At 38.9% G+C, this 25,806-nt stretch overlaps 1 protein-coding gene across 1 annotated transcript; it reads right to left on the bottom strand.

Annotated features, from left to right (window-relative positions):
* Window positions 1-506: 506 nt before the first annotated feature.
* On the bottom strand, window positions 507-25,806 carry iqub (IQ motif and ubiquitin domain containing). Its single transcript, XM_072385327.1, has 14 exons — window positions 25,641-25,806; window positions 25,089-25,199; window positions 24,737-24,835; window positions 18,012-18,146; window positions 17,359-17,523; window positions 14,679-14,854; window positions 8,956-9,111; window positions 8,453-8,663; window positions 8,175-8,350; window positions 3,790-3,960; window positions 3,493-3,669; window positions 1,365-1,613; window positions 1,046-1,231; window positions 507-759 (listed from the first exon to the last, which is right to left on the bottom strand). Exons 1-14 carry the CDS (start codon window positions 25,804-25,806, stop codon window positions 658-660), a joined length of 2,280 nt encoding a protein of 759 aa, XP_072241428.1. The 3' UTR covers window positions 507-657.

The following is a 25,806-nucleotide window of genomic DNA, read 5'->3' as shown; positions in this document are numbered from 1 at the left end:
GGGTTGGGTAGGTTCTGGGGATGTGGGTTTCTTGTGGTCTAGGGGTGGGGGTTAGAGGGGCTTGACTGGTCACTGTGGGGAAGCTTTGTGTCTGGCCTGGCGGTGGGAAGGGTTGCCGTGAGGACCAGCAGATGGTGGACACTGGGCCAGGTAGTGTAGGTCGAGGTGTGGGGTCTGGGTCCTGGTGTAATTTTTCCACAGATGCAGCAGCTTTGTTGTCTGTTTTATGCTTATATCTCCTTTATTTTCCCCTCACTCTCCCTCTTTCTTTCATTCCCCCTTTCAATTAAAATTCAAATAAAAAAAGAAAAATCAATTAAAATAAAAAGATTCACAATGGTGCTGCAAACTATGATGAGAACACTGACTGTGTGGGCTCTGGCTTTGCTGATGCCTGTACCTCTGAGTGCAGCAAAACAAAGAAACACATAAATGAATGTGAGTCAGACCCATGTCTTTTATATTTTTTCTCAGAATGTTTCAAAAAGTTAAAAACTACATGAGTGTTGAAGGAAAACAAAAAGCAGTGACAAAAAACACACAAAACAAACACAGTGCTTTTTAATGAGTTGAGGCTGGTATGCTGTCAGAGTTGTGCTTGTCAGTCGCCATGGTGATGGGCTTGGAAACAAACTGGTTGCCCAGGGCAGCAGATGGCTAAGAATCCAGATACTTAACCATGACAGGGATCTGGCTGAAGTGCTGGCGAGCTATCGTGTGTTTGTGTTCTACCCAGCGGATAAATGTTGTCTCGTATGCCTGAATACAAACAGAAGTGATACTAAGTTAGTGGAACAGCTGATTCTGGAGGACTGAACAGAACCTTTTAAAGTCATACAAAATGAGTGTAACAAAATGAGTCTGTGTGCGGTCCCACCAATTTGGTTATGAACACCTTCAGGTGTTCTTTCAAACTGCTGATTGAGAACTAGAGAGCTAAGTTTGGGTTCTTCCGACAGACAACTTATGGGCTTAATGCAGACTGTGAGCCAGTACTACCAGAGGGGTCCTTGTGCTAAAAGCAGAAGTATTCACATGGACAAACCTTGTGGATGTCCTCCACTTCTAAGTGAGCTGAAGTCTCTTCTTTTGAGAGCAGGATACAGTTCCAGGGGCTCCAGTCCTTCTGGCGCACCCAGCGAACAAACACCAGGTTGTAAAGGTCTATGCTGCCATTAATAGCTGAGCGGGATGCCCATAATACTTTTACCAGATAGCGCATGTCCTCCACCTGAGGATGTAGATGTGAAGGTTTGCGTATGTGCATTATAAACATATCAAATCAACCTGTGCAGGAGAAATCACTTAGAGCATAGAGTGAAATCAAACAAAATGACAAATCCGCAGAGTGAAAGTAGTGTTACCTGCAGCAGAAATGGGATTTTAGCTTCCTTGTTCAGCCCTTGCTCATTCGCTCTCAACCTACTCAGGATGTTTTTGTACAAAGAGAATTCATCACGGGATCTAGCTATATTGTTGAGTGTGGAGCAATGTTGGCACCGATCATTTAGACCACCACTGGCAGACACAGTGAAGTCAGCAGAGCGCAGGTAATGATGACAGCCGCGGCAGAGGAACATGTCATTCCTCAGCTGGTTGGGATTCTGAGGAACCTGGGATAGATTATCAGTTGTAATGAGGCCTTGTTCACACATACATGGCATGCTTTTCTTTAAACATACATTTTCTATGCACTATTAAATCTGGTCTATATGCAAGTGCAATTGTATGTGTCTGAAAACATACGCTACACTACTTGCAGAGAGAAAATGTTCAGAAACTAAGTTTGCCGTGTTGACATTCACACCAAGCATGCACATTCGCTGCCCGAAGGGGTCTTATCAGTCACTATGGGTACATTTTTGATTTGTCACATGCCTATTACAACTGAGCTATCTATTCTTTACTTCATGTTAATATATGGATTTCAAGTGTGTTTGTATGAAGAAGCCATTATTTTTGGTGCCAAACTGCTTATCTGAATGAAGATACTTTTCACTTCCAAAAAATATCCTAAGAAATATACAACCCCAATTAGAAACCAAAATTTAATTCAAAATACAGCATATAAAACACATTCAATGTTGAAAGTAGACATTTCACTGTTTCATAATAAATATTATCTCATCTTGAATTTAGTGCCAGCAACATGTCTCAAAAACCTTGGAACCGGTGCAACAAAAGGCTGGGAAAGTAATTGGTACTAATTGACAACACGTACATTTATACCAACATTTAAAATGCTCTACATCTGATTAGAAACTGCTCTGCGGTTAGACAAATTGAAATTGAAAATTGTTTTTAGAAAGCATGGACGATGCATCCTGCGAACTAAAGAAGAGAGGGACGATACTGTTTGTTATCAGTGCTAAGTACAACAGCCTGATTCTCCAATGGTGTAGGGGTACATTAGAGCCTATGGAACTGGCAACTTCTGGAGATGCACCATCAGCAACATATGTTCCCAGCCAAATGACTTCTTTTTAAGAGAATGCCTTGCCTCATCAAGGCAATGCTGAACTATATACTGCATTTCTTATCAGCATGTAGTAGAAGAGTCTGAATGCTGCACTTGCCTGTCTGTAGTCCAGATATTTCAGTAATTAAAGACATGAAGTGCAAGAATATGACACCCTGGTGCCCTGATACCCAGGAGCAGCAGGATTCTTTTATCAAGAAATAATGGGGCAACATTTCAATCCCAAGTTCCCACACATTTACAGACTGTTGTTAAAAGGAAAGAGGATGTTACACAGTGGTTAATACTGTCACGATCATGTTTGGCTGTGTGTGGTTTCTGGGCTTTAGGTGGAGCTGAGCAGGTTTCCAGGAAGTCTGGATTGCTTCTGCCTTCACACCTGTTGCTCGTTTGTCCTCATCAAGACACAGTCTTATGGAGCTGCAGGAGCAACCAGCCTTCGCCAGATTGTTTCATTTCACCAATGTGCCACTTCTGTTGTCGAGTCGCCTCACTCTGGATTCCCATGCTAAGCACTTTGGATTCCTGTTTCTCCTACCTGCCTGCTCACCTTGCTGCCGACTCAGAACCACGGCATTGCAGCCAGGATCCTCCCCTTCCATTCTGGATTCCGACGTGAACCTAAGTTCCACATTTAGATGGATCCTTCCTCTGCCACACATCTTTAAATTAACTCTGTTCTAACTCTAATTCTCCCAGTGCTCCCAAGAGCGTCTGCTCTTGGGTCCTTTTTGTGAGTCAGCTACGCACTTAGCCGTGACAAATACGGCCCTATCCCAGCTTCCTTTGGACATATTGCTGCCATCATATTCAAGATGAGGTAATATAGTAAAATGTCTCACTTTCAACATTTGAAGTTTTCTATAATATTTTATATTTTTATGCCATTGTAAGTAAAATATCAGTTTGAGATTTGCTAATATGTTTTTTTTTTACTTGTGTGATGACTGAACTTGAGATGTTCAAGAGTATTCTAAGCATGAGATGTAAGCCCAGTTTGAGTCTAAGCTTACTTTGAGCAACTTGGCCACTTTAGGGTTAAATGCTGGTGTTTTGATGTACTGCAGGAACAGAGTACAGATTCTCTTTCTCAGACCCTCTAGATGGTGTGTCTTTACTCCTCGAGCCATCAGGTCCACTTCTTTGTCAATCAAATCCATGATATCTTGAGTCAGCTGACAGTCGTTTTCCTGTCCGATTTAAAAAAAAAAAAAATATGATTTAAGATGATTAAGTTACCAATAAAATATGACAAGGTCTCTGTTCAGCCATCATATAGGAGTTTTTTTGTGTATATTGGTGTGTAGTACCTTGACAGTATGTTTAAGTGTCATCAGGAAATGGATTCTCTGCTCCTTGCCAGGGGTGGACAGGCTGATATTGTTGTAGAGATCTCTGTGCTCTCTGGCCCTGATAGTGTGCTGAGTGTCCATCTCGATAAGACGACCATCAGCTGCTCGCCACTGATGAGGTGCAGCAGTCTGGAACAGATACACCAAATTGTCATAAGTGCTGCTACACTACAGGAGGAACCAAATAAAACAATTACAGTTCTAATTCTATATCTGCACCAAGAACAACAACCAATTAGATCTCACCTGCTATTCTTGTCACTTTTACTTCACCTATTCCTACTGGACAAATTATATAGTCCAATTCAAGCCAATTGGATTTCAAATTCCTTGTAATCATAATCCAATTAATCAACTTAAATAAATCATATTCATTCATACAGAGCCAATTTAAAAAAACAATTTTCTAGCTAAGGAAACCAACAGATTGCACCGAAACTTCTTTTCAGTCCAATCTCCCGTCCTGAGCGTGTCTGAGGCAACTGTGGAGAGGAACAACTCCCTTTTAACAGGAAGAAACCTCTGGCAGAACCAGACTCAGGAAGGGTGGCCATCCGCCTCGACCAGCTGTGGTTTGAGAAGACAGAAAAGAGGGGGTAAAAACACCATAACACCATTCAAAGGATACCTTTTGGAACAGGGAAACACAGTTAATAACCACAATAATGCCAAATGTAAATAATATCATTTAATAAATTAAACGAGGGGAGAGCACAGTGAGGAAAGGTGTGACAGATAAGGTCCTCCAGCAGCCTAAGCCTATAGCAGCTTAACCATGGGATGTTTCAGGCTCACCTGAGGCATCCCCAACTATAAGCTTTATCAAAAAGGAAAGTTTTAAGCCTAATCTTAAAAGTGGGATGGGTGTCTGCTTTCCGGACATTTACTGGCAGCTTATTCCACAAGAGAGGGGTCTGATAACTGAAGGCTCTGCCTCCCATTCTACTTTTAGAAACTCTGGGAGCTACAAGTAAACCTGCAGTTTGGGAGCGAAGTGCTCTGTTAGGAAAATACCTCACAATGAGATCTTTAAGATATGATGGAGCTCGGTCATTAAGAGCTTTAGATGTGAGGAGAAGAATCTTAAATTCTATTCTGAATTTAACAGGGAGCCAATGAAGAGAAGCTAAAACGGGAGAAACATGATCTCTGCTGTTAGTTCTCATCAGAACTCTGGCTTCAGCATTTTGGATCAGCTGGAGGCTTTTACAGAATTACAGTTGTCCTATCTTGAAGTAACAAATGCATGGACTAGTTTTTCTGCATCAACCTGAGACAGGATGTTCCTGATTTTGGCAACATTACGAAGGTGAAAGAAAGCAGTCCTAGAAACCTGTTTTATATGTGAGTTAAATGATAAATTCTGGTCAAAAATAACTCCAAGGTTCCTCACTGTAGCCAAGGAAATACCATCTAGAGTAACTATATAACTAGACAATTTCTCCCTGAAGCGCTCAGGTCCAAAGAGAACAACTTCAGTTTTGTCTGAATTTAAAAGCAGACCGTTCTGAGTCATCCAGGTCTTTATGTCTTTAAGACAGGCTTGTAGTCTGACCAACCTATTGGTTTAATCTGGTTTCATAGATAAGTACGGCTGAGTATCATCAGCATAACAATGGAAATTTATGCCATGCTGTCTAATAATGTTAACTAATGGAAGCATGTACAAAGTAAAAATAATTGGTCCAAGCACAGAACCCTGAGGAACTCCATGACTTACTCCGATGTGTGAGGAAGATTCTTTATTTACAAGAACAAACTATCAGATAAATATGACTTAAACCAGCCTAATGCAGTTCCTTTAATCCCAATAACATGTTCAAGTCTCTGTAACAGAATGCTGTGATCGATCGTATCAAATGCAGCACTAAGATCCAACAGGACGAGCACAGACACAAGTCCCCTATCAGAGGCTAAGAGGAGATCATTGGTAACTTTCCCCAGTGCTATTTCTGTGCTATGATGAACTGACTGAAACTCTTTAAAGGGCAACTGTGGTATTTTTAAACCTAGACCTTATTTCTGGCATGAAATACGTTGATGATGTCATCAACATGCGCTGCTGCAGCACAGCTTATTTACTCCGTGCTCTGTGATAGTGGCTAACTTCACACGTAGTTTGCTACTCATAGTTTTGTGCAACATGGCAGGATATTTATCAGATTTTGACAACGAGGACGACAACTTTGAGTACGATGGACATCCTAACCGGAGTAAATGAGCTGTGCTGCAGCGGCGGGCGTCGATGACGTCATCCCAGTAGACGAGTGTGTAGAAAGCCCTGTATAAGCCCCCCGATAGCCATCAATAACAACAACATTGCAGCTATGAACTAACTGCAATAGTATGCGTTTATTCATTCATTCGTCTTAAAGTATTGGTGAAATAAAGATAGATAATGCCTTATTTAGCGGCTGCATCGTCTATGGCCCCCCTTCACTCCGTTATATGGATCTCGAGGTATCTAAATATCTTCCGAAGGACACCGACTTTCACCAAACTGCTCTCGGTGAGTAGATGACCGTATTTCATGCCAGAAATAAGGTCTAGGTTTAAAAATACCGGAGTTCCCCTTTAAACAGATCATTTCTGTGTAAGTGATCACAACGTTGAGCTGCTACTATTTTTTCAAGAACTTTAGACAAAAAAGGGAGATTGGATATAGGTCGATGATTAGCCAACACTTCTGAATCAAGAGTAGGTTTTTTAAGTAAAGGTTTAATTACAGAAACCTTAACACTCTGTGGTACATATCCTGTCAACAGAGATTGGGATTGGGTCTAAAATACAAGTTGATGGTTTAGAAGAGATTGCTGTTGTCAGCTCAAAGAGATCAACTGGACAGAAGCCATCTAAATACAAATCAGGTTCTAAAGATACTTCTAAAGCTGCGCACTTGATGACACAACAGTGATAACGGAAAGGATTCCATTAATCTTCTCTCTGATAGAAACAATTTTATTGATAAAGAATCTCATGAAGTCATCACTGCTGAGAGTTAAAGGCATACATGGCTCAACAGAGCTCGGACTCTTTGTCAGTCTGGCTACAGTGCTGAAAAGAAACCTGGGATTATTCTTATTCTCTTCTATCAATGATGAATAATAAGCAGTTCTAGCTTTACGAAGGGCTTTCTTATATGTTATTAAACTATCTTTCCAGACTAATTGAGACTCTTCTAAATTAGAGGAACGCCACTGTCTCTCCAGCTTTCTTGCAGTCTGCTTTAAAGCAGCTGTGAATTATACCAAGGAGCCAACCTCTTCTGACTGATTACCTTCCTGATTACACATTGAAACTGCAGTGGTGTCAATAAGAGTCAAGTTTTGCTGGTGTAAAATTTAGGTAGCCATCCTCTGTAATATTTGCACATTGCAGTGTGCAAAGAAAAGGATGATGGAATTGATTATTTAAATCTGGTTACAGCATTCTCTGATAGACACCTTCTATGTGTAAAATTATTCTCAGAAGCTGTATAGTCAAACTCTAAAGTAATCAAAAAATGGTCAGATAAGACTTCACTCTCAATGTCATAAGTCAGCACAAGATCAATGGTATGACTAAGACAGTGAGTAGGTCTGTGAACACTTTGAGTATCCAATAGAATCTAATATAGAATTAAAGTTAATATTTAGGCTGTCATTTTCAACATCTACATGAATATTAATGTCACCCACTACAATGACTTTGTCTGTACTCATCTGTACACTACTCTATCAGACATCATGAATAATTTTGGAAAACTATTTGGGATCTGAAAACATCCATCTACCTATGAACAACATGACAACACAAAAATTCTGACACATGAAAGGAGGATGAAAAGTTTCAGAATCTGAGTTTTAAAAAAAAACAAAACAACAACAACGAATAAAAGCCTGCAAAGTTTGATAATTTTTACAAAATATCAAGACTTCTTTGTGCTGTACTCTCTTAGTAAAGTAAGATTTGCTGAGGTGGACTTTAATAAATACTTGAATAAAGCAACTTGCATCCATTGTTTACCTCTTACAAATATTGGATAAGTTTCCAGCAGAACTTTGCTGTTTAAAAAAATCATTGTGATCTTGATACACAATTGATAATTGATAAATTATTAAATTAAGAATGCAAGACTCCACAGTCACAAGAACTACTGTCAAGAAACAACTTTCTAGTAACAGTCTAAGAGTACAAGTAACACCAGGAAGGAGAGGAATCAAGGCAAAGTGCTTGGGATGACTACAAGTACTTTGTTTTTCCCTGCATAATGACTGCTGAAGAAAGACAGTTTGTACAAGATTGTAACAACTGTAGCACATTAGACTGAGAGAGCTGCAGTTAGAGCAGAAGTGACATATGACCTTGTCCAGGAAGTCCTTAATGGCTTTTTCATAGTTGCTGGTCCTGATGGCGATACGATGGCACCCAATGGCAGCTATGAGCTGTGTCTCCTGCGCTAGCAATGAGCACAAGGCTTCCTTCCTCTCAGCACCTCTCAGGGACATGTTTATCTGCTGCTCCTCCTCATTCCTCCATCCTAAAACAAGAATCTATGGTTAACAAAATATACTCTTAGCACCATTTTCAGATTTACAACAGAGTGGGACATGAGACCCTTTCTCCTCAGTCTTAAACCTACTCTCCAGAGCGTGGTATAGCAGGTTGAAGTCCTCTTTACTCTGTGGGTTCATCCAGCGCTGGCGGCGGTCCCTCAGCTGCTCTTCCTTTTCCTCCTTCCTTCTCCTCTCCTGCAGCTCAAGCCAGGCCAGGCGCCGGCTTCGCTCCTTCCTCAGCTGGTCTACTACCTGCTGGGCCAACCAGCTCCGTGCAAACGATTGCAGGCAGATCACCTGAGTGAATAGTGATACAGACATGGATATGTAAACCAAATTTTACTTTTGTTGATATCCATGCTTAAGGTAAATTACGGCATATATATTTACACATTTAATTTATCCACTTATATACAGGATATGCAGTATAAGTGGGGATATTCTTTAACCAATATGCAAATGCAAAATGTAACTTTTTTTCATAAATATATGAATTTACAAACTTATTTAATGACGTGTTAACACTGGAGGTTGAAATTACGAAATAAACAAGATGCATTCCCATAACTAATACTCAGTGTTTACTTACAGCTTTCAGCCTCCTGTCATGGTACTCATCAGCAGTAATGTATTTCCCAGGGGTGACAACCTTGTCATTCACACAAGAGATGTAGCAGCCAATGCCAGTCATCTGAGTGGAGATGTTGATTGGACACTGTTGAATCTGAGATTTCAGCTCGATTGTCTGTTCGAAGGACATAAACACAAAAACATAGACTTGAATAAGGAAAAGCAAATAAAATAATAAATAAATAAAATAATAAAATACGCAAATAATAATAATTTTCTCTCTTCAAACAGTGTATAAGAAACATGTATGAGAACTTACCAATTTTCTACATTCAACTCTTCACAAAAACAAATCCAGAACCACATTTGACAAAGGAACCTTTGGCAGCAGCAACAGCCTCGTATTTTCTTAGCAATGATCTTGAAAGTTAGGTATACCTTTGCTTTGGAAGATTTCTCATTGTTCTCAGTGAAATCTTTTCAGGTCTAAATTTGATGTGGAGTGCAAGTGTTGAGAGATGCTCTGTCAGGTTCAGGTCTAGACTCTTGACTGAGCCACTACAGGGTATTCAGGGCTTTCCTGAAGTAGTCCTTTATATTCTTGGTGGTTCTTCAGGTTTATTCAAATGCAAACCTTCACCTTAGCCTGAGATCCTGAGCAGTCTTGAAAACGTTTTCACTTCGGGCTGCTTCATATTCTTCTGCATCCATCTTTCCCTCTATGTTTCCTCGTCCCTTCCACAGACACAAACATCTCCACAGAATGATACAAATCATGTTTGACTGAAGGAACGGTATTATGTTTATGCTCAGTGCCTAGTTTTCTTCACATATGCTAGTGGGAATTGTTGGCCAATCTTTGTTTTATCAGATAAGATTTGTGCTTCATGGTCTGAGGTTCCAATTAGCAAATATCCAGCAGGTGCTTATATGGACTTAAGGCTGTATTCACACATGTAGTTCCGTTTTCTAGTTTAAAACACAGAAGAAACCTGGTTTACTTTGCTTTTGATAATTGCATAGCCAAAGGGGGCTATGGCAACACTTCAGGACTGCTTTGAGAGCACACAACAGGGGATCTTGAGAGAGGCTATGTCAAAAGAGGGAAGTGTTGATCTGCAGAAATACACTTTCTTGCGATAGATAGAGAAATGCATAGATGATGTGACTAGTGAAAACCATTAGGATATGGGACAACCATAAACCTTGGTTGACAGGGGAGATCCATGCTCTGCTTAAGGCCAGAGATGCTGCCTTTAGAGCAGGGGATATTGCTGCATAAGCCCTGGCCCAGAAGAACCAAGACAAAGTAGGGTCAGAAACTGAACAGACACTTCATAGACTCTATGCTGCTGTGGCAGAGATTCAACACCTTAACTGAAATGATACCTGTCTCCCAGACAGATTCAAAAACTTCTATGCACGCTTTGAGTTGAACGACAGCCAAAACAAAACTACACAGGTACCCAAACCACCAACCAGTGAGCCGGCACTCCAAGTGACAGCGGCCCAAATGAGAGGCTTCTTCCCTAGAGTCAGCCTACACAAGGCAGCAGGGCCAGATTACATTCCTAGACAAGTAGGTGACGGAGTGTGCGGAGCAGCTGTCAAATGTTTTTGAAGACCTCTTTAACATCTTGCTAACTCAAAGAACTGTGCCCACCTGCCTAAAGAGCACCACCATCATCCCTGTGCAAAAAAAATCAAACCCTGCCTGTCTTAATGACTACTAACTCATGGCCCGAACATCAATATTCACAAAGTTCTTTGAAAGGCTCTACAGCACATCAAGACCTAACTCCTTGCGGACTTAGACCCCCTAAAGTTTGCATACCGAACCAACCGCTCAACTGATGATGCCATCTCTACTGTACTACAACTCACCCTGTCACACATAGAGGGTAAAAACACCTATGCCAGGCTCCTCTTCATTGACTTTTCCTCAACCTTTAACACCATCATTCCAAGACAGCTGGTTGAAAAACTGAGCCTGCTCGGCACAGACTATGGTACCTGCAGCTGGACTCTCAACTTCCTGACACAGAGGCAGCAGAGAGTCACAATGGACAATCTCATTTCAAGGACAATTTCAGTGTGCACAGGATCTCCTCAAAGCTGTCTCCTGAGCCCTCCCTTCTCATCCATGAGTGCATCACCACATATATTACCAACTACACTATCAAGTTTGCTGATGACATGACAGTGGGGGGTTGGGAGTACAGAAAGGAGATGGAGAAGCGTGTACTATGGTGTGGTGCACATAATCTCCATCTCAATGTGGACAAAACAAAGGAGATGGTGATCAACCTCAGAAGGGATGTTATGAGCTGCCATCTGCCTCTGACCACAGGTGACACCACTGTGGAGAGGATTCAGTTCAATCACGTTCCTGGGAGTTCACCTGGCAGAAGACCTTATCTTTAGTACCAACACTACAGCCACTGGTTGAAAAGGATCACCTGTGGCTCCACTCCCTCCGCCAGTTGAAAAAGACAGCACTTTACCACCTTCTACAGAGGCACTATGGAATCAGTCCTGACATACAGCCTCACCTCATGGTTCGGGAAATGTAAGGCAGTGGAGAAGTACCAGCTTAGTGGGATAATAAAAACTGATCGCAAGAGCGTTGGTGCCCCCCTTCCCTCCCTGGAGGAGATCTTTGATCGTTACTGCATGTGCAGGGCTGTCAGCATCATGAAAGACTGCCACCATCCTTCCCACAACCTGTTCTCCCGACTACAATCAAGGAAAAGGGGGGGGCTGCAGCCTATCCTAGCGGTCATTGAGCAAGAGGCGGGGTACACCCTGGACAGGTCGCCAGTGCATCACAGGGCCACACAGAGACAAACGAGACAAACAACCATACACGCTCACACTCACTCCTAAAGACAATTTTAGAGTCACCAATTAACCTAACATGCATGTTTTTGGACGGTGGGAGGAAGCCGGAGTACCCGGAGAGAACCCACGCATATCTTATAATCATATTTGTAAAATCCGACAGTAATTTTAATCACCAGCAATATCAGGCGACACAGTAAAACACTGGTTTATAAGGCATTCTTTCCTGAATTTAAGTCAATTTTGTCCAATAAATCTCTACATGACAGTTTTTTTTGTTAGGGTTTGTAGATTTTTGGACTTCGCTGGTTTTGTTTTTTCATGTTTTGATTTTTTCATGTTTTCTTCAGTTTTCTGTATTTTTTTTAGTCATCTTTCGGATTTATTGTGCTTAGTCTTGATTTGTCTTTGTTCTTGGATTGTTTCTTGGTTGCTCTCTGTTCTTGTTCTTAGTTATGTTTTGTTTTAGCTCAGTTTGTTTTTGTAACTGAGTTATTGGTTATCAGGATTTCTTCAGTTTTGTTTGTTTGAAGTTTCTCAAGTTTTTGTCTTTATTAGGTTTACTTTGGTCAGTTAGTCTTGACTTCCGTTTCTTGCTCCACCTTCCCTCTTGGTTCACCTCAGTTCCCTTCTGCTTGCTCATGAGTTCCCTGTCTCACCTAACATATCCTCAGCTGCAGTCATTCACCAATTACTCTCCCCACAGTATTTAGTCTTCTTGTAGTTTTCCTGCATTTGTCAGATTCCCACTGTTACAACCTCTTGTTCAGTCACTACTTTCTTGTTTCATTCAAGTTTCTGGTTAGTCTTGTCTTTTTTCATTTTGTCAGTATTTTGGTTTTAGTGTATTTCTGGTTCTGCTGCGCTTTTTGTTTGTTAAGCAATCAATGAGTTCAGGTCACTTCCAGCCTCCTCTCATCACCTGGGGCCTCATGTACAAAGGGTACCTACACAATTTGTCCTCTGACTGAGTGACGTGCACATTTGAGACAAATGAACAATTAACACACCCGTGTGTCTGCAATTACACGAGTGGATATAAAAGCATGAGCAAAGTGGTGCAATGCATACCATTAAAAATAATGGCTGCTTTAGCGGTATTGGAAGACATTGTAAATGGTGCAAATGGAAGAAAACGTGTGTTCGGGGACTGAGAAGATTTGCTGGCACATGATGACAACTGGCTCATCAGCCGTTTTGAGGGCAATCCTCCTGGAACTGTGCACAGAGCTGCGGCCGGCGCCGGAGCGAAACACACAGCAAGGAGCCATGCGCCGCTTGTGCCACAGGTGATGTGTACACTGGGGTTCTTGGCAACATTCCAGAGGGAGCTGGCCAACCGATTGGGACTGTGCCATTGACCCTGAGCTGAGCCATGCCAGCCGAGTGGGACGGAATTATCTGCATATCAACAGGCATATCAAATTCCCACAATGCAGTTGAACAGGCCAACATTGAAGCGCAATTTGAAGCGAGAGCCGGTTTTCCTAATGTAATCGGAGCTATCGACTGCACACATATTGCTATAAAAGCGCCATCACATGATGAATTTGTATATCAACAGGAAACATTTTCATTCCATCAATGTACAGATTGTATGTGATGCGCAAATGCTTTGTGGGGGTGGCCTGGTTCAACGCACGATTCATACATTCAGTGACAAAATTGTTGGGAACAGACTACAAGCTGGCACTGTGCCGTCTTCACAGCATCGTAGTTGGTGGTTAAAGTTAGTAACTTGCTGTTTTTTTTTTTTTGCTGGTTAAACAACAGGTTAAGATCTTTCTAACAAGCCCCTGATCGTATCTGTGTGCAAATGTTAATAACCTCATGCATAAAGTGTGAAATGTCTTAATCAGCCTCACCTTTTCCCTGGAGCACTTCTGTTCTAGGTTACTATATGAACACGTTTGTTGTGAGTTACACAAATATAGGTATTTACCTAGAGTCACCCACACTCAAACACCCCTGAGAGAGCAGTGTCACCCATAGTTGTACCGACTCTCTGTTCAACCCCACAGCATTAAAGGCCTCGCTCACGCTCTCCCATCCACTCCTCTTACGTTTGCTGCTTATATTGTAGGACAGCGTGCCAAAGAGAACATTTTTGCACGCCTCCACTTCAGAAAGTAGCACCTCCATCTCACTTTCCGTTAAGTTATCATTTTTTCCGTCTTACGCATTCTTTATTCTTTATTTTCTGATCGTGCAGAGAGGGGAATCGCAGGTGCAGGGCTCATTTAAATATGATTAGCATATTTAAGTAGGGGTGCGGACAGGGAGGAGTCGGGTACTCCGACATGTGCGCTGAATTCCACGTTGATTGGGATGTACAAAAGAAATGTGCTTGGATGCATGCGTGCACACACATTGATATGTTCGGATATTTTTGTACGTTGGAGGGCATTTTGATCGTACGCCATGTTTCAGTAGGAAATCCACGCAAGTCTTTGTACATGAGGCCCCTGCTGTCCTGCATTTGGGTCCTTCATCAATACGCTTCACATCAAAGCGTAACATTTTTATTCAAACTGTTTCAGAGAGGAGTTTATGATCATGGTAGAGGAATTACTTTGTGTTGCTGTTAACTCGACCTTGTTATTTATACTTGTTCTCCCTTTCTGTAATTAGACATATGTTGTGTATAGTGTCATGTTCTGTTTTCTGCCTGAATAAGAATGGTGCAGTGCAATAATGAATAACCTTTAAAAAAACAACAAAAAAAAAACACGCATACATCCAAATTTAAACTGTGTCATCACTTGGTTACACACTTTGTGGTATAATTAATTTTACTGAGCTTTTTAACCATTATTTACTATCTAAAACGCTTTTACTGTATGTTAAGAAATCATGTTAGAGGCATAAATATGTCTCCGTCATAGTTTTGGAGCTTTATACCTGAGATTCACGGCTGAAAATGACCACACCTTTGTCCGGTCTCTTCTTTTGCAGGGTTTGGACAGCAGCATGATGGTACTCTACCCCTGTCAGTTTGTGCTTATAGCCACCCAGGAAGGTCTTCTGATGGTGTGAGTGCTCAATCTCCACCACAACTTCCTGGAACAGCCCCTCATCTGGAAATCAGAAAGACCATAACTGAACATGAGTGCAAGCCACAGCAGACAATGAAAAAAGTTCTATTTAATTAAAAAAAACTTACCGAAATGAAAATGTAAAATTAATTTTAGTCATGACAAATATTAGATCCTGAATTTGATGGCAACAACACTTTTTTTAAGAAGTCTGTAAACATCTGGGAACTGTGGTGGAACAGTTGTGAACAGTTGTTGGACTTTATGCAAAGGAAGGTTGTCCCATTCTTGGATTCTGGCTGCTTAACAGTCCTAAATCTTTTTATATATATATATATATATATATATACATAACTCAAAATGTTTCATGATGCGCAGAATGTTTTCAGTATGTGAAATGTCTGGACAGCAGGCCTCTGTCTATCTTCCAGCTTTGATGTGCTTTTGCAGATATGCAAGTTGCCACTTCCATAGGCACTAATGCACCCCAATACCATCAGAAATGCAGGCTTTTGAACTGATTTCTGGTAACTACTAAGACGGTTCTTTTCCTCTTTAGTCTGAGGAAAGTAGTGGCTATGATTTTCAAAAAGAATTTCAAATTTTGATTAATCTGACTTCATCAGTTTCCACTTTGACTCAGTTCATTTTAAATGAGTTTTGGCCCAGAGAAGACCTCTGTTTCGGTCCACAAATAGCTTATTCCTTGCATGATAGAGCTTTAACCTACATTTGTGGACAGTATGGTATACTGTGTTCACAAACGATTTCTGCAAATGTTCCTTAGTCCATGCAGTGATTTCCACATCAGAATCATGCCTGTTCTTAATGCACTCCCACCTAAGGCCTGAAGATCACAAGCATCCCACAGTCAATGTCAGGTAACATCTCTGTCCCTTGAGCATAGAGATGTTACCTGATTTTCTTAATATTTTCATTATATTATGTACTGTAGATGAGTAAATATTCAGTGCTCATCCTATATTAACTTCTGAGAGATTCCATCACTCTAATTTAACTTTAACTGCCATTTAACTGCAACGTGATCCTCCAGCATGTTTGCATGTTCTTCCTGTGCATGTGTGGGTTCACTCTGAGTACTCTGGCTTCCTCCCACCATCCAAAAATGTGCATGTAATGTCAATTAATGATCCTAAACTGACTCTAGGAGTGAGTGTGAGAGTGTATGGTTGTTTGTGTTGGCCCTGTAGCGAACTGCGTGGCAAACCTTTGCCGTAGCTGGGATTCACTGAAGGCCCATCAGCGATTCTGAATTGGATTAAGAGGGTGTAGAAAATTAATTGATGGATGGAAGTATCCTCTAGCTGTTTCTTTTTAGTACCAATTACTTTCCATTTATTAGAAAAGATTAGCTAATATTTCAGTCCATTTCTCGCTTTCAAAATTTCATGGTTTTTTTTGTTTTTTTTATGCAAACAAAGTAGTGGTTTATGAGATTTGCAAATCATTGCATTGCATTTCAATTACGGGAGTGGGATGAAGCAGTGGTGGCAGGGACCCAAATGCAGGCTAACAGGTGGGACACAAGCAGGTAGAGTAAACAGTTTTATTCAATCAAAAACAAAAAAGAAAATGCTGTAGCACCAGGTAATTTAAAGCTAAAGACAACTTAATGGAAACTAGCAGCAGCGGATCAACTTCATCCCTTCATTCCACCTCTGTACACACAATACAATGTGCAACAAATGCACATCTGGCTTCCAAAGGCATATCTGAAAGAGGCTAGTAACTGAAAACCTGATGTAAAACAAGAATGGGAACTAATCTCAACAGAATACACAAGAAGGCAAAGTCTGCAAAAAAACAGGAAGTAGGGTAATTGACGTGTAAGATGTAGATGTATAGTAAACTAGAATAAAAAATGGGTAAACCAAAAGAAAAGGACGAAAGCTTAATCAAACTAGTAGTCCATGGCAAGAAACTCCAGAGCATCACAGTATGGTTTTTTTTCTCCCACATTTGACACAGTTTTTGTTTTTTTGTAATTGGAATTGTATTCACTGTGATTTATATCAGCAATGTAAGCAAATGTTTGAGTTTGGTCTGTTGTTTGATATTTATGATGCTAAACTCATGCTCCACCAAACTCAGTTTACAATTTTAATAGATTTTTTTTCTTTCCTGTCTTAAAACCAAACTACAAAAGCAAAAGCTTTTATTTTGATCATCCCCTCTGGCAGTTTACCTTCAACTTAAGGTGCAAACACAAGCTTTGAAACATGCTTGTAAAACAATATGGTAGGCACTGCCATTGTCAACAAAAATGTAAATATAACTTTGCAATACGACAGTAACACTAAATATTTGATTTCTAATAGATCAATGACGATATGAAAAGTCGAAAATCATTGCCTATTCTTAATTCCAAGTTGTATTGTATGACAACAAAACTAATGGCCAGCACTGATAAATCCCCACTTTGAGGAGTTATGATAGTTACATTCCGTTAAACAGTGGCTTCTACATCAAGCTGCCACACACCCAAAATGTGCAGAGTACATGTGTAGAGGGCTGGGTGTTCATACCTGTTTGAACTTTGACAGTGATAACATCTGGCATGTTGTGTTCTGGAGGACGAGGAGGGCGGAGCGGGTGGGAGCTTGGGTCAGTTGAACTCATCTCCATGCGGATGGAGCTGTGAGGCTGAACCCCAAGCTCCATCAGGCTTTTCTCCTCCTCCACCACTCTGTCTAAAAGAAAAAATTTAATTTTTAGACTGCCTCTGATCCTGTATGGGAGCTGAAATGAACCGTAATAATAATTATTATTAATTATTATTATACATTTCTGTGAAGATACATAAAATGTTCACATACTGTTCTTCTGATCTATGCACTATAATCATTGTCTACATGTGGAACTACTGTAAAAGTACAGCATTTTTTTTATCTTAATTTAGCGCATCTTTAATCAGTGATACACAATATCAGGAAGCAGATGAGTGGTGATAGCACTTGGAAGTGGCTGATTCTAGTAAGATGATTATAGTTGTATGTGGTTTCAGCTGAACTTAATATACTTTATTAATTCCAAAGAGGGAATCATATATGTTCTGAAGCTTCAGTAAAGGACATTAATACTTGGTAATTGCGTAGAGTTTGACAATTTATGCAAGGCAGTGATAACTGTGAGTGATTTATTGTATAATTTTGTATAACCTGGAGAAAAAGAGACTCACTATTCAAGCAGAGCTGTAGCACCTCCATGTGGACTCTCAGCTCTGAGGCGAGGTAGCGCTTCAGCTCCTGAATACTAAGCCCGATGGCGAAAGCCACAGTCATCACATGACCCCCTGGCACCAGCACCACTTTCACTGCAAGGGCATAGAAAGATAGTCTGTTGTGTGAGTTTGCTTTAATGTTTTCCATTGTAAACTGTAGCCATTTTTTAGCCACTCTTCCATGAAGTCCAGCTTTGTGGAATGTGCTGCTTAAAGTTATCCCACAAAGTGTCACTCTAATCTGTGTTGCATAGCTTTGCATTCATTTTCAACTTTGCATTAGGCTTGTATTTGGCCTGTTTTTCACCAAAGCAGTTCCAGTTGTGGTGCTGAGTCAGTGTCTAACTTGGAACCACTCCTCCCTGAAAAACTGGATTAAAAATTTACAGCTCTCTTAACCTTAACTGTCTGTGTTTGTTTCCATATGTTGCAAAGATCATTCATAAATCCCAATTGCTGATATCAAGACAGCTGTTTGCAGGACAAAGCCTGCAAACACTGTGATTTGTGTAGATAAATAATTTCTTTGCACTGTGGTTCTTTACAGAAATTAAGAATATTATCTAACTAATAACACTAAATTACATGTCTCTCTCATGTGATGCTTAGATTGCCCCCAGGTGGACTTAATTTAACTTATTACGTACCACGATCATGCTTGGCTATATTGTTTTATTGTGGTTTCTGAGTCTTTGGTGGGGCTGGACAGGTTTCCTGGGAGCCCGGGGCAGAGTCTGGATTGCCAGATTGCCAGATACTCTATTGCACCGGTTCCTTTGTCCGCTCTTCAAGCCTTGGATTTCTATACCTGTACTGGCATCTATTGTTACCCTCCTCCCGCCAGCCTGTTCCTCAAACCTGCCTGCTCGCCCCGCCGCCGACCTCTGCACCACAGCGAGCACCCTCCCCTCCACTTTGGATTCCCTCTTGGATCTAGTAAGGACAAACACACTCATTGTCCGGACAAATTTCTTATTCGGAACCTCACTGATCATCTCCCTCCTCTGACTTCCACGTCTACTCGGATCCTCCCTTCGGCTTTCAACACCCACCACTTGTAAATAAACTCTGTTCTAATTCTGATTCTCCCTGAGTCCTGTGTCTGCTTAAGAGTCTGTTTTTGTGAGGCGGCTGGACACCTAGCCCTGACATGAGACTTCTGAAGGTCAAATGGCAACATATATATGCTCATTCTATCAGTTTTGTTTTCTGGAAATTTTATCTTTGCAATTTCAACTATTTTTGTGTAGGTCCTTTACATGAAATCCTAAAACATATTAATTCAAAGATGACATGCCTGTTAATGACCTTTCTCTTTTCTTTTTTTTTTTTTTTTTTTTTTTTTAAATCTGACACAATTTTCCTAGGTCTTACTGAGATGTATGAGACAACCTTTGGTCAAGATATCTGTTGTTTTAAGCACAACGACTTTTCTCTCAGCCTTGTTTTCACCCTTGTTAGGTTGAAGACCTAACAAGTGGTCAACCCTGCCCACCCTCCATACTTGTGATCTGATTGATCCAAGAGGGAAATAGTTTAGCAGTATAGCAGATGCTAGTAAAAGATGTTTTCTGATCAAACTGTGATGGACCAAGTCAGAGTTGTACAAAATGTAACACACAGTAATGCATGTTTTCCATTAATTACTGCACTTCTATATTTTGTATTTCATTTAATAATTGTACTGGAGACCTATATCTTTATCAGATACATGCCGATATTATACTATTAACACACAGAACAGTAAATGGCAGTCAGTTTAGCAACAACAGTGTCCAGAAAAGAGGTTAAAACATCTTGTCCATACCACAGCAGGTTGTCCAGATTACAGAATGTAACCATTCAGCTCAAAAGCTTCAGTTAACACAGTAATGTAACGATAATGTTAGTTTTCAAAAAGCAACAGCAAAACTTCTTAGTTGGTGTATGTGAGTGAGCAAATGCTTGACAAAAAAATAAACCCGAACAAATTATTTCTCAGATTTTCCTGCTCTGAAGTTCAGGCACTGAGAGTTGGAAATAATCCCGCTCAGTTTCTTCAGTCCAGCGTTGAACTGGACTAAGTCGTTAAAGCAGCCCAATGAAAAGCGGTTGCTCCACTTACACAGTCTTTCGCTAACTCTGCTGGAACATTACCGTGAAATATCTTTTATCCACTAGGTTTTTATTTCCTCTAAGTCTGCTGGTAGATTTACTGTTGGCAGAGACTGTTGATATTTTTAAAAAGAGGCTCAAGACTCACTTTTTTAATCAGGCTTTTATTTGATTTTATTGATTTTCTTTATTCCTTTTAATCAAACGTTTTATCATATTTAATTTTTGTTCTATATTATTTTAATTATATGTTTTAAAGTCCATGTTTTAGTTAGACATTTAAACTTCGTGTTGTAGTTATATGTTTTAACTACATCTTTTAGTTAGACGTTTAAACTTCATGTTGTTATGTTTTAACTTCATGTTTTAGTTAGACGTTTAAACTTCATGTTGTAGTTATATGTTTTAACTTAATGTTTTAGTTAGACGTTTAAACTTCACGTTGTTGTTATATGTTTTAACTTCATGTTTTAGTTAGACATTTAAACTTCATGCTGTAGTTATGTTTTAACTTCATGTTTTAGTTAGACGTTTAAACTTCATGTTGTAGATATATGTTTTACATGTTTTAGTTAGACGTTTAAACTTCATGTTGTAGTTATATGTTTTAACTTCATGTTTTAGTTAGACATTTAAACTTCATGTTGTAGTTATGTTTTAACTTCATGTTTTAGTTAGACGTTTAAACTTCATGTTGTAGTTATGTTTTAACTTCATGTTTTAGTTAGATGTTTAAACTTCATGTTGTAGTTATATGTTTTACATGTTTTAGTTAGACGTTTAAACTTCATGTTGTAGTTATATGTTTTAACTACATGTTTTAGTTAGACATTTAAACTTCATGTTGTAGTTATATGTTTTAACTACATGTTTTAGTTAGACATTTAAACTTCATGTTGTAGTTAGACGTTTAAACTTCATGTTGTAGTTAGACGTTTAAACTTCATGTTGTAGTTATATGTTTTACATGTTTTAGTTAGACGTTTAAACTTCATGTTGTAGTTATATGTTTTAACTACATGTTTTAGTTAGACATTTAAACTTGATGTTGTAGTTATATGTTTTAACTTCATGTTTTAGTTAGACATTTAAACTTGATGTTGTAGTTATATGTTTTAACTTCATGTTTTAGTTAGACGTTTAAACTTCATGTTGTAGTTATACGTTTTAACTACATGTTTTAGTTAGACATTTAAACTTGATGTTGTAGATATATGTTTTAACTTCATGTTTTAGTTAGACATTTAAACTTCATGTTTTAGTTAGACGTTTAAACTTCATGTTGTAGTTAGACGTTTAAACTTCATGTTGTAGTTATATGTTTTAACTTCATGTTTTAGTTAGACGTTTAAACTTCATGTTGTAGTTATATGTTTTAACTACATGTTTTAGTTAGACATTTAAACTTCATGTTGTAGTTATATGTTTTAACTACATGTTTTAGTTAGACATTTAAACTTCATGTTGTAGTTAGACGTTTAAACTTCATGTTGTAGTTAGACGTTTAAACTTCATGTTGTAGTTATATGTTTTACATGTTTTAGTTAGACGTTTAAACTTCATGTTGTAGTTATATGTTTTAACTACATGTTTTAGTTAGACATTTAAACTTGATGTTGTAGTTATATGTTTTAACTTCATGTTTTAGTTAGACATTTAAACTTGATGTTGTAGTTATATGTTTTAACTTCATGTTTTAGTTAGACGTTTAAACTTCATGTTGTAGTTATACGTTTTAACTACATGTTTTAGTTAGACATTTAAACTTGATGTTGTAGATATATGTTTTAACTTCATGTTTTAGTTAGACATTTAAACTTCATGTTTTAGTTAGACGTTTAAACTTCATGTTGTAGTTAGACGTTTAAACTTCATGTTGTAGTTATATGTTTTAACTTCATGTTTTAGTTAGACGTTTAAACTTCATGTTGTAGTTATATGTTTTAACTACATGTTTTAGTTAGACATTTAAACTTCATGTTGTAGTTATATGTTTTAACTACATGTTTTAGTTAGACGTTTAAACATCATGTTGTAGTTATATGATTTAACTACATCTTTTAGTTAGGCGTTTAAACTTCATGTTGTAGTTATATGATTTAATTACATCTTTTAGTTAGACGTTTAAACTTCATGTTGTAGTTATATGTTTTAACTACATCTTTTAGTTAGACGTTTAAACTTCATGTTGTAGTCATATGTTTTATCTTTTAGTTAGACGTTTAAACGTCATGTTGTAGTTATATGTTTTAACTGCATCTTCTGGTTAGACGTTTAAACTTCATGTTGTAGTTATATGTTTTAACTGCATCTTTTAGTTAGACGTTTAAACTTCATGTTGTAGTTATGTTTTAACTACATCTTTTAGTTAGACGTTTAAACTTCATGTTGTAGTTATATGTTTTAACTACATCTTTTAGTTAGACGTTTAAACTTCATGTTGTAGTTATATGTTTTGACTACATCTTTTAGTTAGACGTTTAAACTTCATGTTGTAGTTATATGTTTTAACTACATCTTTTAGTTAGATGTTTAAACTTCATGTTGTAGTTATATGTTTTAACTTCATGTTTTAGTTAGACGTTTAAACTTCATGTTGTAGTTATATGTTTTAACTACATGTTTTAGTTAGACATTTAAACTTCATGTTGTAGTTATATGTCGTTGGCCCCCCCCAAAGTGGCTTTTTCCTCGCCTTAGGTCTGGGTGCCCGGCCTTGTCTCTGTCTGATAGGCGCAGTGGGTCTGAGCGTGCGTGCGTGCGTGCGTGCGTGCGTGCGTGCGTGCGTGCGTGCGTGCGTGTGTCTGTTTGTCTCTCATGGTATTTATGGGGGTGGGAGGATTGGTATGTTCTATCATTCTTGTTTTTAGCCTCTGTGAGGCACTTTGTGTTGCTTTTAAAGTATGAAAGGTGCCATATAAATAAAATTTGATTTGATTTGATGATTAAGATGCATGCTCCTCAGTACAGCAGTACAACAGAACTTTTTCAAGCAAAGTTGTCTTCATCGGTCTCAAAGATTGAGGCTTAGCATAGGAGTGAACTCGACGAGTGATGTAATTTTAAAATGAAAATAAGAATTGTTAATTAAATGAGGAACTTTAAAACAAAGGGGCACTAAATGAATAAATAAAGAATGCCAGGATTGTGTTTTTGCTGACATATGCTCCAAGGAACATAACAAAAAGTGATGATTTTTTTTCTCAGAACATGTCACCTTTAAACTACTTGGAAAGCGAAACCTTCAAGTAGGGTCATGCAGTGGTTAGTGCTACTTCTTTCATTATCAAAACCTGGAGTGGAGCCTGTCTGTGTGAATTTAGTATATTCTCCCTGTGCTTGTGTGGATTTTCTGAAGACATTCCAGAGGCCTGCATACTGTTTTAACCGGTAACTCTAAAATGGCCATAGATGCTAATGTGAGTGTGCATGGTTGTCTCCCTGCGTTAGCCCTGTGATGGCCTGTTAACCTGTTTAATGTGTACTCCACCTTTTGCTTCATGTCAGCTCTTCTGCGACCCTGACTTGGCTAATATAGAAGGGATGAGTCCTTTTTAATACCTGGAATTGTATTGCTTTTCATAACTTTAATAACAAAAGAAGAAATGTTTTATATAGTAGGAAGGAATTTCATTAGGCAAATTCTCAGAGCATGAGTGAGTTATAAATCTCAATTTGCTCTCAGCTGCTTTAGCATTGGGCCATCTTGGTCAAAGCTATCTGGTTACCTAGAAACAGCACAGCACATCTGGGGTACTTTACTGCCTACACTTAATCTACAAATCTTTTGACAATCCCCCAAAAGTGTGTTTGCATTATGTTTCCATATTTTATCATGCAAATTCAAACAGACTGTTTGACACTGTAAACAGAACAGAACAGTGGGTGAGTCAAAACTGGGTGTTATATTTATGAGGGGGGGATACATCAACATAAGCAAACAAATCCCAAAACATCATAAAAACAAAAACTGGCAGAAGAATATTTTTCAAAAAGTAACTACTGAATTATCTCTGTTCTTATAGGACCGTTGACTTTTTCTGTATACCATGCATTGGGTTATATTGTTTCATGTACGTTACCAAACAATTTATAAGTAAAGTTTTTCATTTAGAATCTTATCAGTAAGAGACACAAATGATTTGCCTGGCTCCAGACCTTTGAATCGGTCACTTCACCACATTGCTGGAAATTGATGCATTTGGCATGAAACATAAGTCTTTCAGTTTAAAATGTTATACTGATGAGCCACAACATCAAACCACCGACAGGTGAAGAAAATAACATTTATCGTCTTATTACACTTGAATGTTTTGCTGGGAAATCCTGGGTTTTGCCTCTAATGTAGACGTTGATCCACATACCACCATTGTAGCAGACCAAGCATACAGAAACAATTTGAGGCAAAATTTCAAAGTTTTTTTACCAAGCAAATGCCTCCAAACTTGCTAAACCAAATCCTCAAAGACCTTTATCCACATGACCAAAAAAATCCACTGCCCACATCAGTTTACAAGACACAAAGTATATCCTCAGAGGCAGGAAGCTTCAATGTTGTGGCACATCAGTGCATTGTCTTTAAGACTCACCTGAAGCTGTTGAGTTTCCAATGTTTTCTGTTTTCTTTTCCAGCTCCACAGCCTCATCTCGCAAGTCTTCTTGAGCTTCTTCCACGGTTTCTAGTTGAGCTGTATAATCAAGAAAATTCTCTGTAAAGTGTCCTTTTACATTTCTTGTGAACTATTACTATATAAATAAACTGAACTATAGTGTATGTTAAACATGAATGTTGTAGAAGATATGCATCACATCATCATCATGCTATGCTTTCACATGTAGAGCTTTATGAAAAAGAAAGAAATATTAAACAATTTGAAACATTTGGTTTAATCATCGGGTACAAATTGTTTTTCAACTGAATTGAAGTGAATTGAGTCTCACCAGTTTCTAATGATTTTTCAATATTTTCTGCTTTTTGAGGTTCTTGAAGTTTAACCATATCACAAGGAAGATCAGCTTGAGTTTCAGCTTCTTCAGTGCCCTCCAACACATCTGCATAGTATAGGAGGAAAGAGACATTTAAATATCACAAAATAAATATCATGAAATAAAATATGAGACATTTGCTTTACTGTTTCAATATTGTAATAGAAAGAGTGTCATGAAGATACACAAAGACCATTCCTGTGTTATTTTTGGTCCAATTTCAATGTGCAATAGAAATATTTTACATCAATCACAGAAATATGAGAATAGCTGCATCACAGTAGTGGTAGCACAGTCCAAGCATAGGCCGTAGCACTGTAGCTGACAAACTACCCTTTTCACAACAGGAAAGGCACGTGCGCAAACAGTGTAAGTTGACTACATCTAATGTTTAATAGGTTGTACCAGCATTTCTGTTACATGGGCAAGTACAAACGTCTGCTGGGAAAGAGGTCAAGGCATTTTTTGCCAAACCAACAAAGACTTTCAGCACCACTCTGAGCTCACCTGACGGTAGTCTTCCTGTCCGCTCATCCTCTCCAGCACTTTCCGTCTCTCTGTCACCCTCTTTTGTCCCCCCGACAGTGCTTCCACCTGGTTGAGGGTTTGCTTTGGTGTTTTCGTCCTCCTCTTCTTTCACATTAAGCTGTACGTTTTCTCCTTGCAACGACAT

The sequence above is a fragment of the Leuresthes tenuis genome, unplaced genomic scaffold, assembly GCF_036924035.1.
Source record: "Leuresthes tenuis unplaced genomic scaffold, fLeuTen1.0.hap1 SCAF_5, whole genome shotgun sequence".
NCBI lineage: Eukaryota > Metazoa > Chordata > Actinopteri > Atheriniformes > Atherinopsidae > Leuresthes > Leuresthes tenuis.
This window is presented reverse-complemented; position numbering and strand designations above follow the sequence as displayed.